The sequence below is a fragment of the Anopheles darlingi genome, chromosome 2 (genome assembly GCF_943734745.1).
Source record: "Anopheles darlingi chromosome 2, idAnoDarlMG_H_01, whole genome shotgun sequence".
Classification (NCBI taxonomy): domain Eukaryota; kingdom Metazoa; phylum Arthropoda; class Insecta; order Diptera; family Culicidae; genus Anopheles; species Anopheles darlingi.
The window spans coordinates 55,786,240-55,800,637 of NC_064874.1; the positions used below are offsets into that span (position 1 = coordinate 55,786,240).

The window sequence follows — 14,398 nt, forward strand, 5'->3', positions numbered from 1 at the left end:
TCATTAACAGTGTTCCAATTACAAAAAAAGAAACGATATCACAAATGCGTTCATTGGTCGTCATTTAATCGTTCTGTTGGTAGCTCATTTTCTTTTAAATTGATAAGGTTAGTCAATAGAATATTTTGCTGCAATTGCGCCTGTACTAACTGATAGAGAACATCTTTCATTTTCGTTTACTGTTCAAGGGTAGCGTTTTGAATAGCAGTTTGTTGTTCTATTGCTCTACTCCCCGTGTTTTCTATCCTAGACCGAGATCTTCTACCAGCTCCCGGCTGTGTTAGTATTTCTTCTTCGAGCAGTTCGCTTTGCTCAGCATCCTCTGTCGTGCCAGGTCCTGTTTATTCGGGTTAGAAACTTGGTATCACTGCACCCGAAACATACGCCTTCCGGATCCACCAATGATGATATATGATGTAGCGTATCCACATCATTTTACCGACCTCGCTGTCGCTGCTGATCGTGGCGCGGGATGACACGACGAACATCTGTGGATTCATTCTGGGATGGCGATCATCTGGGCAATTTCGCATTAGTAAGTAATTTCGCATTAGTAATTTTATTAACGCTCGCTGAATCGCTGTTAGCAGAAAAACATGATTTGACTTGTGATACTACGTGGTATGTTATGTTTCATCATGTATTCAAACAATTTACGGCCGTTGTTAAGACCGTACAGACATGCGCCTGTGACATTTCATTATTTTATAGTCTCCAAATGTTTCTTCACATGTGTCACATTTGAATGCATTGGGGTGTGCCGTTGGATGCTTTACTTCCACGTGTCTTTTTACGCCTTGCACGTAAGCGAAATTCTTGTTACATATGTAACAATCGTAGCCCTGCTGTGTGCCGTGGGTACGCATGTGCTTTTCCAACTGGATATGTGTTCTGAAAGTTTCAGAGCACTCCCCACATTGGAAATTTCGTTCATGTAGTCTGGAGTGCTCTTCCATATTCTCTCTGCTTACGAAACTTTTGTCACATTGGTCACATTTAAATTGTTTCACTTGATTTGTGCCAATCTTGTGCATTTGCCTATTGTGTCTATATAGGGCAAAGTTTCCAGCGAAGCTCCTAGGGCAATAATTGCAGTTTATCATTCTTTTTCCTTTGCGTTTTTTTTGTTGTTCATTTTTTTTCTTGGCGCGCGTGCTCGACGTTTTCTCTCGGCTCGACGACGTTTCTCGACGTGCACTTCCGCGTTGGTTATTTCTTCTTCTATTTCTTTGTCGACGTCGGAATTGTCGTCCGACGTCGAATCATAACTGTCTACTACCAACGGCCTGCTAAAAGTCCCGTCCGGCTCAATATCTACATACTTTATGAATGAATCAAGCTGTGGAAAGAATATTATTTCATTTTAATTATTATTATATTATTATTAATGTTATTTAATTGTTAAATCTACATATATATAAAAATGGATCATGTCTGTCCGGATGTCCCTTATACGATCGAAAATTCATGCACAACAATATAAAGCAGCATTAACCGAATAGTAATAGAAAACATTACCAAAAAATCCTATCTATCCGGAACGGTTTGCGATTGGAATGTTCACCGAGATCGTCCGAGAGAGAAGAAAGACCCTCGATCTGATCGATCGACGTTTGAGTAAATTTGAAGTGCGGTGCTTTTAGTTATGATCTACCATGTGACTATGTAAATCATCGTAGGCTGAATACCGGAAAAATGGATCAAGTGTGTCGTATTGTAATACCACATTTGACAATAAATAAATGATTTCGGTGGTTTGGAAGAAATATTATTTATTAACAGCTTTGAGACAAGCAATAATATTCATTAACAGTGTTCCAATTACAAAAAAAGAAACGATATCACAAATGCGTTCATTGGTCGTCATTTAATCGTTCTGTTGGTAGCTCATTTTCTTTTAAATTGATAAGGTTAGTCAATAGAATATTTTGCTGCAATTGCGCCTGTACTAACTGATAGAGAACATCTTTCATTTTCGTTTACTGTTCAAGGGTAGCGTTTTGAATAGCAGTTTGTTGTTCTATTGCTCTACTCCCCGTGTTTTCTATCCTAGACCGAGATCTTCTACCAGCTCCCGGCTGTGTTAGTATTTCTTCTTCGAGCAGTTCGCTTTGCTCAGCATCCTCTGTCGTGCCAGGTCCTGTTTATTCGGGTTAGAAACTTGGTATCACTGCACCCGAAACATACGCCTTCCGGATCCACCAATGATGATATATGATGTAGCGTATCCACATCATTTTACCGACCTCGCTGTCGCTGCTGATCGTGGCGCGGGATGACACGACGAACATCTGTGGATTCATTCTGGGATGGCGATCATCTGGGCAATTTCGCATTAGTAAGTAATTTCGCATTAGTAATTTTATTAACGCTCGCTGAATCGCTGTTAGCAGAAAAACATGATTTGACTTGTGATACTACGTGGTATGTTATGTTTCATCATGTATTCAAACAATTTACGGCCGTTGTTAAGACCGTACAGACATGCGCCTGTGACATTTCATTATTTTATAGTCTCCAAATGTTTCTTCACATGTGTCACATTTGAATGCATTGGGGTGTGCCGTTGGATGCTTTACTTCCACGTGTCTTTTTACGCCTTGCACGTAAGCGAAATTCTTGTTACATATGTAACAATCGTAGCCCTGCTGTGTGCCGTGGGTACGCATGTGCTTTTCCAACTGGATATGTGTTCTGAAAGTTTCAGAGCACTCCCCACATTGGAAATTTCGTTCATGTAGTCTGGAGTGCTCTTCCATATTCTCTCTGCTTACGAAACTTTTGTCACATTGGTCACATTTAAATTGTTTCACTTGATTTGTGCCAATCTTGTGCATTTGCCTATTGTGTCTATATAGGGCAAAGTTTCCAGCGAAGCTCCTAGGGCAATAATTGCAGTTTATCATTCTTTTTCCTTTGCGTTTTTTTTGTTGTTCATTTTTTTTCTTGGCGCGCGTGCTCGACGTTTTCTCTCGGCTCGACGACGTTTCTCGACGTGCACTTCCGCGTTGGTTATTTCTTCTTCTATTTCTTTGTCGACGTCGGAATTGTCGTCCGACGTCGAATCATAACTGTCTACTACCAACGGCCTGCTAAAAGTCCCGTCCGGCTCAATATCTACATACTTTATGAATGAATCAAGCTGTGGAAAGAATATTATTTCATTTTAATTATTATTATATTATTATTAATGTTATTTAATTGTTAAATCTACATATATATAAAAATGGATCATGTCTGTCCGGATGTCCCTTATACGATCGAAAATTCATGCACAACAATATAAAGCAGCATTAATCGAATAGTAATAGAAAACATTACCAAAAAATCCTATCTATCCGGAACGGTTTGCGATTGGAATGTTCACCGAGATCGTCCGAGAGAGAAGAAAGACCCTCGATCTGATCGATCGACGTTTGAGTAAATTTGAAGTGCGGTGCTTTTAGTTATGATCTACCATGTGACTATGTAAATCATCGTAGGCTGAATACCGGAAAAATGGATCAAGTGTGTCGTATTGTAATACCACATTTGACAATAAATAAATGATTTCGGTGGTTTGGAAGAAATATTATTTATTAACAGCTTTGAGACAAGCAATAATATTCATTAACAGTGTTCCAATTACAAAAAAAGAAACGATATCACAAATGCGTTCATTGGTCGTCATTTAATCGTTCTGTTGGTAGCTCATTTTCTTTTAAATTGATAAGGTTAGTCAATAGAATATTTTGCTGCAATTGCGCCTGTACTAACTGATAGAGAACATCTTTCATTTTCGTTTACTGTTCAAGGGTAGCGTTTTGAATAGCAGTTTGTTGTTCTATTGCTCTACTCCCCGTGTTTTCTATCCTAGACCGAGATCTTCTACCAGCTCCCGGCTGTGTTAGTATTTCTTCTTCGAGCAGTTCGCTTTGCTCAGCATCCTCTGTCGTGCCAGGTCCTGTTTATTCGGGTTAGAAACTTGGTATCACTGCACCCGAAACATACGCCTTCCGGATCCACCAATGATGATATATGATGTAGCGTATCCACATCATTTTACCGACCTCGCTGTCGCTGCTGATCGTGGCGCGGGATGACACGACGAACATCTGTGGATTCATTCTGGGATGGCGATCATCTGGGCAATTTCGCATTAGTAAGTAATTTCGCATTAGTAATTTTATTAACGCTCGCTGAATCGCTGTTAGCAGAAAAACATGATTTGACTTGTGATACTACGTGGTATGTTATGTTTCATCATGTATTCAAACAATTTACGGCCGTTGTTAAGACCGTACAGACATGCGCCTGTGACATTTCATTATTTTATAGTCTCCAAATGTTTCTTCACATGTGTCACATTTGAATGCATTGGGGTGTGCCGTTGGATGCTTTACTTCCACGTGTCTTTTTACGCCTTGCACGTAAGCGAAATTCTTGTTACATATGTAACAATCGTAGCCCTGCTGTGTGCCGTGGGTACGCATGTGCTTTTCCAACTGGATATGTGTTCTGAAAGTTTCAGAGCACTCCCCACATTGGAAATTTCGTTCATGTAGTCTGGAGTGCTCTTCCATATTCTCTCTGCTTACGAAACTTTTGTCACATTGGTCACATTTAAATTGTTTCACTTGATTTGTGCCAATCTTGTGCATTTGCCTATTGTGTCTATATAGGGCAAAGTTTCCAGCGAAGCTCCTAGGGCAATAATTGCAGTTTATCATTCTTTTTCCTTTGCGTTTTTTTTGTTGTTCATTTTTTTTCTTGGCGCGCGTGCTCGACGTTTTCTCTCGGCTCGACAACGTTTCTCGACGTGCACTTCCGCGTTGGTTATTTCTTCTTCTATTTCTTTGTCGACGTCGGAATTGTCGTCCGACGTCGAATCATAACTGTCTACTACCAACGGCCTGCTAAAAGTCCCGTCCGGCTCAATATCTACATACTTTATGAATGAATCAAGCTGTGGAAAGAATATTATTTCATTTTAATTATTATTATATTATTATTAATGTTATTTAATTGTTAAATCTACATATATATAAAAATGGATCATGTCTGTCCGGATGTCCCTTATACGATCGAAAATTCATGCACAACAATATAAAGCAGCATTAACCGAATAGTAATAGAAAACATTACCAAAAAATCCTATCTATCCGGAACGGTTTGCGATTGGAATGTTCACCGAGATCGTCCGAGAGAGAAGAAAGACCCTCGATCTGATCGATCGACGTTTGAGTAAATTTGAAGTGCGGTGCTTTTAGTTATGATCTACCATGTGACTATGTAAATCATCGTAGGCTGAATACCGGAAAAATGGATCAAGTGTGTCGTATTGTAATACCACATTTGACAATAAATAAATGATTTCGGTGGTTTGGAAGAAATATTATTTATTAACAGCTTTGAGACAAGCAATAATATTCATTAACAGTGTTCCAATTACAAAAAAAGAAACGATATCACAAATGCGTTCATTGGTCGTCATTTAATCGTTCTGTTGGTAGCTCATTTTCTTTTAAATTGATAAGGTTAGTCAATAGAATATTTTGCTGCAATTGCGCCTGTACTAACTGATAGAGAACATCTTTCATTTTCGTTTACTGTTCAAGGGTAGCGTTTTGAATAGCAGTTTGTTGTTCTATTGCTCTACTCCCCGTGTTTTCTATCCTAGACCGAGATCTTCTACCAGCTCCCGGCTGTGTTAGTATTTCTTCTTCGAGCAGTTCGCTTTGCTCAGCATCCTCTGTCGTGCCAGGTCCTGTTTATTCGGGTTAGAAACTTGGTATCACTGCACCCGAAACATACGCCTTCCGGATCCACCAATGATGATATATGATGTAGCGTATCCACATCATTTTACCGACCTCGCTGTCGCTGCTGATCGTGGCGCGGGATGACACGACGAACATCTGTGGATTCATTCTGGGATGGCGATCATCTGGGCAATTTCGCATTAGTAAGTAATTTCGCATTAGTAATTTTATTAACGCTCGCTGAATCGCTGTTAGCAGAAAAACATGATTTGACTTGTGATACTACGTGGTATGTTATGTTTCATCATGTATTCAAACAATTTACGGCCGTTGTTAAGACCGTACAGACATGCGCCTGTGACATTTCATTATTTTATAGTCTCCAAATGTTTCTTCACATGTGTCACATTTGAATGCATTGGGGTGTGCCGTTGGATGCTTTACTTCCACGTGTCTTTTTACGCCTTGCACGTAAGCGAAATTCTTGTTACATATGTAACAATCGTAGCCCTGCTGTGTGCCGTGGGTACGCATGTGCTTTTCCAACTGGATATGTGTTCTGAAAGTTTCAGAGCACTCCCCACATTGGAAATTTCGTTCATGTAGTCTGGAGTGCTCTTCCATATTCTCTCTGCTTACGAAACTTTTGTCACATTGGTCACATTTAAATTGTTTCACTTGATTTGTGCCAATCTTGTGCATTTGCCTATTGTGTCTATATAGGGCAAAGTTTCCAGCGAAGCTCCTAGGGCAATAATTGCAGTTTATCATTCTTTTTCCTTTGCGTTTTTTTTGTTGTTCATTTTTTTTCTTGGCGCGCGTGCTCGACGTTTTCTCTCGGCTCGACAACGTTTCTCGACGTGCACTTCCGCGTTGGTTATTTCTTCTTCTATTTCTTTGTCGACGTCGGAATTGTCGTCCGACGTCGAATCATAACTGTCTACTACCAACGGCCTGCTAAAAGTCCCGTCCGGCTCAATATCTACATACTTTATGAATGAATCAAGCTGTGGAAAGAATATTATTTCATTTTAATTATTATTATATTATTATTAATGTTATTTAATTGTTAAATCTACATATATATAAAAATGGATCATGTCTGTCCGGATGTCCCTTATACGATCGAAAATTCATGCACAACAATATAAAGCAGCATTAACCGAATAGTAATAGAAAACATTACCAAAAAATCCTATCTATCCGGAACGGTTTGCGATTGGAATGTTCACCGAGATCGTCCGAGAGAGAAGAAAGACCCTCGATCTGATCGATCGACGTTTGAGTAAATTTGAAGTGCGGTGCTTTTAGTTATGATCTACCATGTGACTATGTAAATCATCGTAGGCTGAATACCGGAAAAATGGATCAAGTGTGTCGTATTGTAATACCACATTTGACAATAAATAAATGATTTCGGTGGTTTGGAAGAAATATTATTTATTAACAGCTTTGAGACAAGCAATAATATTCATTAACAGTGTTCCAATTACAAAAAAAGAAACGATATCACAAATGCGTTCATTGGTCGTCATTTAATCGTTCTGTTGGTAGCTCATTTTCTTTTAAATTGATAAGGTTAGTCAATAGAATATTTTGCTGCAATTGCGCCTGTACTAACTGATAGAGAACATCTTTCATTTTCGTTTACTGTTCAAGGGTAGCGTTTTGAATAGCAGTTTGTTGTTCTATTGCTCTACTCCCCGTGTTTTCTATCCTAGACCGAGATCTTCTACCAGCTCCCGGCTGTGTTAGTATTTCTTCTTCGAGCAGTTCGCTTTGCTCAGCATCCTCTGTCGTGCCAGGTCCTGTTTATTCGGGTTAGAAACTTGGTATCACTGCACCCGAAACATACGCCTTCCGGATCCACCAATGATGATATATGATGTAGCGTATCCACATCATTTTACCGACCTCGCTGTCGCTGCTGATCGTGGCGCGGGATGACACGACGAACATCTGTGGATTCATTCTGGGATGGCGATCATCTGGGCAATTTCGCATTAGTAAGTAATTTCGCATTAGTAATTTTATTAACGCTCGCTGAATCGCTGTTAGCAGAAAAACATGATTTGACTTGTGATACTACGTGGTATGTTATGTTTCATCATGTATTCAAACAATTTACGGCCGTTGTTAAGACCGTACAGACATGCGCCTGTGACATTTCATTATTTTATAGTCTCCAAATGTTTCTTCACATGTGTCACATTTGAATGCATTGGGGTGTGCCGTTGGATGCTTTACTTCCACGTGTCTTTTTACGCCTTGCACGTAAGCGAAATTCTTGTTACATATGTAACAATCGTAGCCCTGCTGTGTGCCGTGGGTACGCATGTGCTTTTCCAACTGGATATGTGTTCTGAAAGTTTCAGAGCACTCCCCACATTGGAAATTTCGTTCATGTAGTCTGGAGTGCTCTTCCATATTCTCTCTGCTTACGAAACTTTTGTCACATTGGTCACATTTAAATTGTTTCACTTGATTTGTGCCAATCTTGTGCATTTGCCTATTGTGTCTATATAGGGCAAAGTTTCCAGCGAAGCTCCTAGGGCAATAATTGCAGTTTATCATTCTTTTTCCTTTGCGTTTTTTTTGTTGTTCATTTTTTTTTCTTGGCGCGCGTGCTCGACGTTTTCTCTCGGCTCGACGACGTTTCTCGACGTGCACTTCCGCGTTGGTTATTTCTTCTTCTATTTCTTTGTCGACGTCGGAATTGTCGTCCGACGTCGAATCATAACTGTCTACTACCAACGGCCTGCTAAAAGTCCCGTCCGGCTCAATATCTACATACTTTATGAATGAATCAAGCTGTGGAAAGAATATTATTTCATTTTAATTATTATTATATTATTATTAATGTTATTTAATTGTTAAATCTACATATATATAAAAATGGATCATGTCTGTCCGGATGTCCCTTATACGATCGAAAATTCATGCACAACAATATAAAGCAGCATTAACCGAATAGTAATAGAAAACATTACCAAAAAATCCTATCTATCCGGAACGGTTTGCGATTGGAATGTTCACCGAGATCGTCCGAGAGAGAAGAAAGACCCTCGATCTGATCGATCGACGTTTGAGTAAATTTGAAGTGCGGTGCTTTTAGTTATGATCTACCATGTGACTATGTAAATCATCGTAGGCTGAATACCGGAAAAATGGATCAAGTGTGTCGTATTGTAATACCACATTTGACAATAAATAAATGATTTCGGTGGTTTGGAAGAAATATTATTTATTAACAGCTTTGAGACAAGCAATAATATTCATTAACAGTGTTCCAATTACAAAAAAAGAAACGATATCACAAATGCGTTCATTGGTCGTCATTTAATCGTTCTGTTGGTAGCTCATTTTCTTTTAAATTGATAAGGTTAGTCAATAGAATATTTTGCTGCAATTGCGCCTGTACTAACTGATAGAGAACATCTTTCATTTTCGTTTACTGTTCAAGGGTAGCGTTTTGAATAGCAGTTTGTTGTTCTATTGCTCTACTCCCCGTGTTTTCTATCCTAGACCGAGATCTTCTACCAGCTCCCGGCTGTGTTAGTATTTCTTCTTCGAGCAGTTCGCTTTGCTCAGCATCCTCTGTCGTGCCAGGTCCTGTTTATTCGGGTTAGAAACTTGGTATCACTGCACCCGAAACATACGCCTTCCGGATCCACCAATGATGATATATGATGTAGCGTATCCACATCATTTTACCGACCTCGCTGTCGCTGCTGATCGTGGCGCGGGATGACACGACGAACATCTGTGGATTCATTCTGGAATGGCGATCATCTGGGCAATTTCGCATTAGTAAGTAATTTCGCATTAGTAATTTTATTAACGCTCGCTGAATCGCTGTTAGCAGAAAAACATGATTTGACTTGTGATACTACGTGGTATGTTATGTTTCATCATGTATTCAAACAATTTACGGCCGTTGTTAAGACCGTACAGACATGCGCCTGTGACATTTCATTATTTTATAGTCTCCAAATGTTTCTTCACATGTGTCACATTTGAATGCATTGGGGTGTGCCGTTGGATGTTTTACTTCCACGTGTCTTTTTACGCCTTGCACGTAAGCGAAATTCTTGTTACATATGTAACAATCGTAGCCCTGCTGTGTGCCGTGGGTACGCATGTGCTTTTCCAACTGGATATGTGTTCTGAAAGTTTCAGAGCACTCCCCACATTGGAAATTTCGTTCATGTAGTCTGGAGTGCTCTTCCATATTCTCTCTGCTTACGAAACTTTTGTCACATTGGTCACATTTAAATTGTTTCACTTGATTTGTGCCAATCTTGTGCATTTGCCTATTGTGTCTATATAGGGCAAAGTTTCCAGCGAAGCTCCTAGGGCAATAATTGCAGTTTATCATTCTTTTTCCTTTGCGTTTTTTTTGTTGTTCATTTTTTTTCTTGGCGCGCGTGCTCGACGTTTTCTCTCGGCTCGACGACGTTTCTCGACGTGCACTTCCGCGTTGGTTATTTCTTCTTCTATTTCTTTGTCGACGTCGGAATTGTCGTCCGACGTCGAATCATAACTGTCTACTACCAACGGCCTGCTAAAAGTCCCGTCCGGCTCAATATCTACATACTTTATGAATGAATCAAGCTGTGGAAAGAATATTATTTCATTTTAATTATTATTATATTATTATTAATGTTATTTAATTGTTAAATCTACATATATATAAAAATGGATCATGTCTGTCCGGATGTCCCTTATACGATCGAAAATTCATGCACAACAATATAAAGCAGCATTAACCGAATAGTAATAGAAAACATTACCAAAAAATCCTATCTATCCGGAACGGTTTGCGATTGGAATGTTCACCGAGATCGTCCGAGAGAGAAGAAAGACCCTCGATCTGATCGATCGACGTTTGAGTAAATTTGAAGTGCGGTGCTTTTAGTTATGATCTACCATGTGACTATGTAAATCATCGTAGGCTGAATACCGGAAAAATGGATCAAGTGTGTCGTATTGTAATACCACATTTGACAATAAATAAATGATTTCGGTGGTTTGGAAGAAATATTATTTATTAACAGCTTTGAGACAAGCAATAATATTCATTAACAGTGTTCCAATTACAAAAAAAGAAACGATATCACAAATGCGTTCATTGGTCGTCATTTAATCGTTCTGTTGGTAGCTCATTTTCTTTTAAATTGATAAGGTTAGTCAATAGAATATTTTGCTGCAATTGCGCCTGTACTAACTGATAGAGAACATCTTTCATTTTCGTTTACTGTTCAAGGGTAGCGTTTTGAATAGCAGTTTGTTGTTCTATTGCTCTACTCCCCGTGTTTTCTATCCTAGACCGAGATCTTCTACCAGCTCCCGGCTGTGTTAGTATTTCTTCTTCGAGCAGTTCGCTTTGCTCAGCATCCTCTGTCGTGCCAGGTCCTGTTTATTCGGGTTAGAAACTTGGTATCACTGCACCCGAAACATACGCCTTCCGGATCCACCAATGATGATATATGATGTAGCGTATCCACATCATTTTACCGACCTCGCTGTCGCTGCTGATCGTGGCGCGGGATGACACGACGAACATCTGTGGATTCATTCTGGGATGGCGATCATCTGGGCAATTTCGCATTAGTAAGTAATTTCGCATTAGTAATTTTATTAACGCTCGCTGAATCGCTGTTAGCAGAAAAACATGATTTGACTTGTGATACTACGTGGTATGTTATGTTTCATCATGTATTCAAACAATTTACGGCCGTTGTTAAGACCGTACAGACATGCGCCTGTGACATTTCATTATTTTATAGTCTCCAAATGTTTCTTCACATGTGTCACATTTGAATGCATTGGGGTGTGCCGTTGGATGCTTTACTTCCACGTGTCTTTTTACGCCTTGCACGTAAGCGAAATTCTTGTTACATATGTAACAATCGTAGCCCTGCTGTGTGCCGTGGGTACGCATGTGCTTTTCCAACTGGATATGTGTTCTGAAAGTTTCAGAGCACTCCCCACATTGGAAATTTCGTTCATGTAGTCTGGAGTGCTCTTCCATATTCTCTCTGCTTACGAAACTTTTGTCACATTGGTCACATTTAAATTGTTTCACTTGATTTGTGCCAATCTTGTGCATTTGCCTATTGTGTCTATATAGGGCAAAGTTTCCAGCGAAGCTCCTAGGGCAATAATTGCAGTTTATCATTCTTTTTCCTTTGCGTTTTTTTTGTTGTTCATTTTTTTTCTTGGCGCGCGTGCTCGACGTTTTCTCTCGGCTCGACGACGTTTCTCGACGTGCACTTCCGCGTTGGTTATTTCTTCTTCTATTTCTTTGTCGACGTCGGAATTGTCGTCCGACGTCGAATCATAACTGTCTACTACCAACGGCCTGCTAAAAGTCCCGTCCGGCTCAATATCTACATACTTTATGAATGAATCAAGCTGTGGAAAGAATATTATTTCATTTTAATTATTATTATATTATTATTAATGTTATTTAATTGTTAAATCTACATATATATAAAAATGGATCATGTCTGTCCGGATGTCCCTTATACGATCGAAAATTCATGCACAACAATATAAAGCAGCATTAATCGAATAGTAATAGAAAACATTACCAAAAAATCCTATCTATCCGGAACGGTTTGCGATTGGAATGTTCACCGAGATCGTCCGAGAGAGAAGAAAGACCCTCGATCTGATCGATCGACGTTTGAGTAAATTTGAAGTGCGGTGCTTTTAGTTATGATCTACCATGTGACTATGTAAATCATCGTAGGCTGAATACCGGAAAAATGGATCAAGTGTGTCGTATTGTAATACCACATTTGACAATAAATAAATGATTTCGGTGGTTTGGAAGAAATATTATTTATTAACAGCTTTGAGACAAGCAATAATATTCATTAACAGTGTTCCAATTACAAAAAAAGAAACGATATCACAAATGCGTTCATTGGTCGTCATTTAATCGTTCTGTTGGTAGCTCATTTTCTTTTAAATTGATAAGGTTAGTCAATAGAATATTTTGCTGCAATTGCGCCTGTACTAACTGATAGAGAACATCTTTCATTTTCGTTTACTGTTCAAGGGTAGCGTTTTGAATAGCAGTTTGTTGTTCTATTGCTCTACTCCCCGTGTTTTCTATCCTAGACCGAGATCTTCTACCAGCTCCCGGCTGTGTTAGTATTTCTTCTTCGAGCAGTTCGCTTTGCTCAGCATCCTCTGTCGTGCCAGGTCCTGTTTATTCGGGTTAGAAACTTGGTATCACTGCACCCGAAACATACGCCTTCCGGATCCACCAATGATGATATATGATGTAGCGTATCCACATCATTTTACCGACCTCGCTGTCGCTGCTGATCGTGGCGCGGGATGACACGACGAACATCTGTGGATTCATTCTGGGATGGCGATCATCTGGGCAATTTCGCATTAGTAAGTAATTTCGCATTAGTAATTTTATTAACGCTCGCTGAATCGCTGTTAGCAGAAAAACATGATTTGACTTGTGATACTACGTGGTATGTTATGTTTCATCATGTATTCAAACAATTTACGGCCGTTGTTAAGACCGTACAGACATGCGCCTGTGACATTTCATTATTTTATAGTCTCCAAATGTTTCTTCACATGTGTCACATTTGAATGCATTGGGGTGTGCCGTTGGATGCTTTACTTCCACGTGTCTTTTTACGCCTTGCACGTAAGCGAAATTCTTGTTACATATGTAACAATCGTAGCCCTGCTGTGTGCCGTGGGTACGCATGTGCTTTTCCAACTGGATATGTGTTCTGAAAGTTTCAGAGCACTCCCCACATTGGAAATTTCGTTCATGTAGTCTGGAGTGCTCTTCCATATTCTCTCTGCTTACGAAACTTTTGTCACATTGGTCACATTTAAATTGTTTCACTTGATTTGTGCCAATCTTGTGCATTTGCCTATTGTGTCTATATAGGGCAAAGTTTCCAGCGAAGCTCCTAGGGCAATAATTGCAGTTTATCATTCTTTTTCCTTTGCGTTTTTTTTGTTGTTCATTTTTTTTCTTGGCGCGCGTGCTCGACGTTTTCTCTCGGCTCGACGACGTTTCTCGACGTGCACTTCCGCGTTGGTTATTTCTTCTTCTATTTCTTTGTCGACGTCGGAATTGTCGTCCGACGTCGAATCATAACTGTCTACTACCAACGGCCTGCTAAAAGTCCCGTCCGGCTCAATATCTACATACTTTATGAATGAATCAAGCTGTGGAAAGAATATTATTTCATTTTAATTATTATTATATTATTATTAATGTTATTTAATTGTTAAATCTACATATATATAAAAATGGATCATGTCTGTCCGGATGTCCCTTATACGATCGAAAATTCATGCACAACAATATAAAGCAGCATTAACCGAATAGTAATAGAAAACATTACCAAAAAATCCTATCTATCCGGAACGGTTTGCGATTGGAATGTTCACCGAGATCGTCCGAGAGAGAAGAAAGACCCTCGATCTGATCGATCGACGTTTGAGTAAATTTGAAGTGCGGTGCTTTTAGTTATGATCTACCATGTGACTATGTAAATCATCGTAGGCTGAATACCGGAAAAATGGATCAAGTGTGTCGTATTGTAATACCACATTTGACAATAAATAAATGATTTCGGTGGTTTGGAAGAAATATTATTTAT

General features: G+C 39.4%; 1 protein-coding gene across 1 annotated transcript; it reads right to left on the reverse strand.

Moving 5' to 3' along the window:
* Nucleotides 1-665: 665 nt before the first annotated feature.
* On the reverse strand, nt 666-6,365 carry LOC125959346 (zinc finger protein 510-like). Its single transcript, XM_049692166.1, has 3 exons — nt 6,087-6,365; nt 5,853-5,910; nt 666-1,009 (listed from the first exon to the last, which is right to left on the reverse strand). The coding sequence occupies exons 1-3, from the start codon at nt 6,363-6,365 to the stop codon at nt 666-668; spliced, it is 681 nt and encodes a 226-aa protein (XP_049548123.1).
* Nucleotides 6,366-14,398: the final 8,033 nt, after the last annotated feature.

Coding starts and splice junctions, on each gene's coding strand:
- LOC125959346 (XM_049692166.1), bottom strand. CDS start 6,365: ATGGAAGAGCACTCCAGACTACATGAACGAAATTTCCAATGTGGGGAG. Junction 5,911..6,086: donor AATGTCACAGGCGCATGTCT/GTACGGTCTTAA, acceptor TCGCCATCCCAG/AATGAATCCACAGATGTTCG. Junction 1,010..5,852: donor CGATCAGCAGCGACAGCGAG/GTCGGTAAAATG, acceptor GCACAAATCAAG/TGAAACAATTTAAATGTGAC.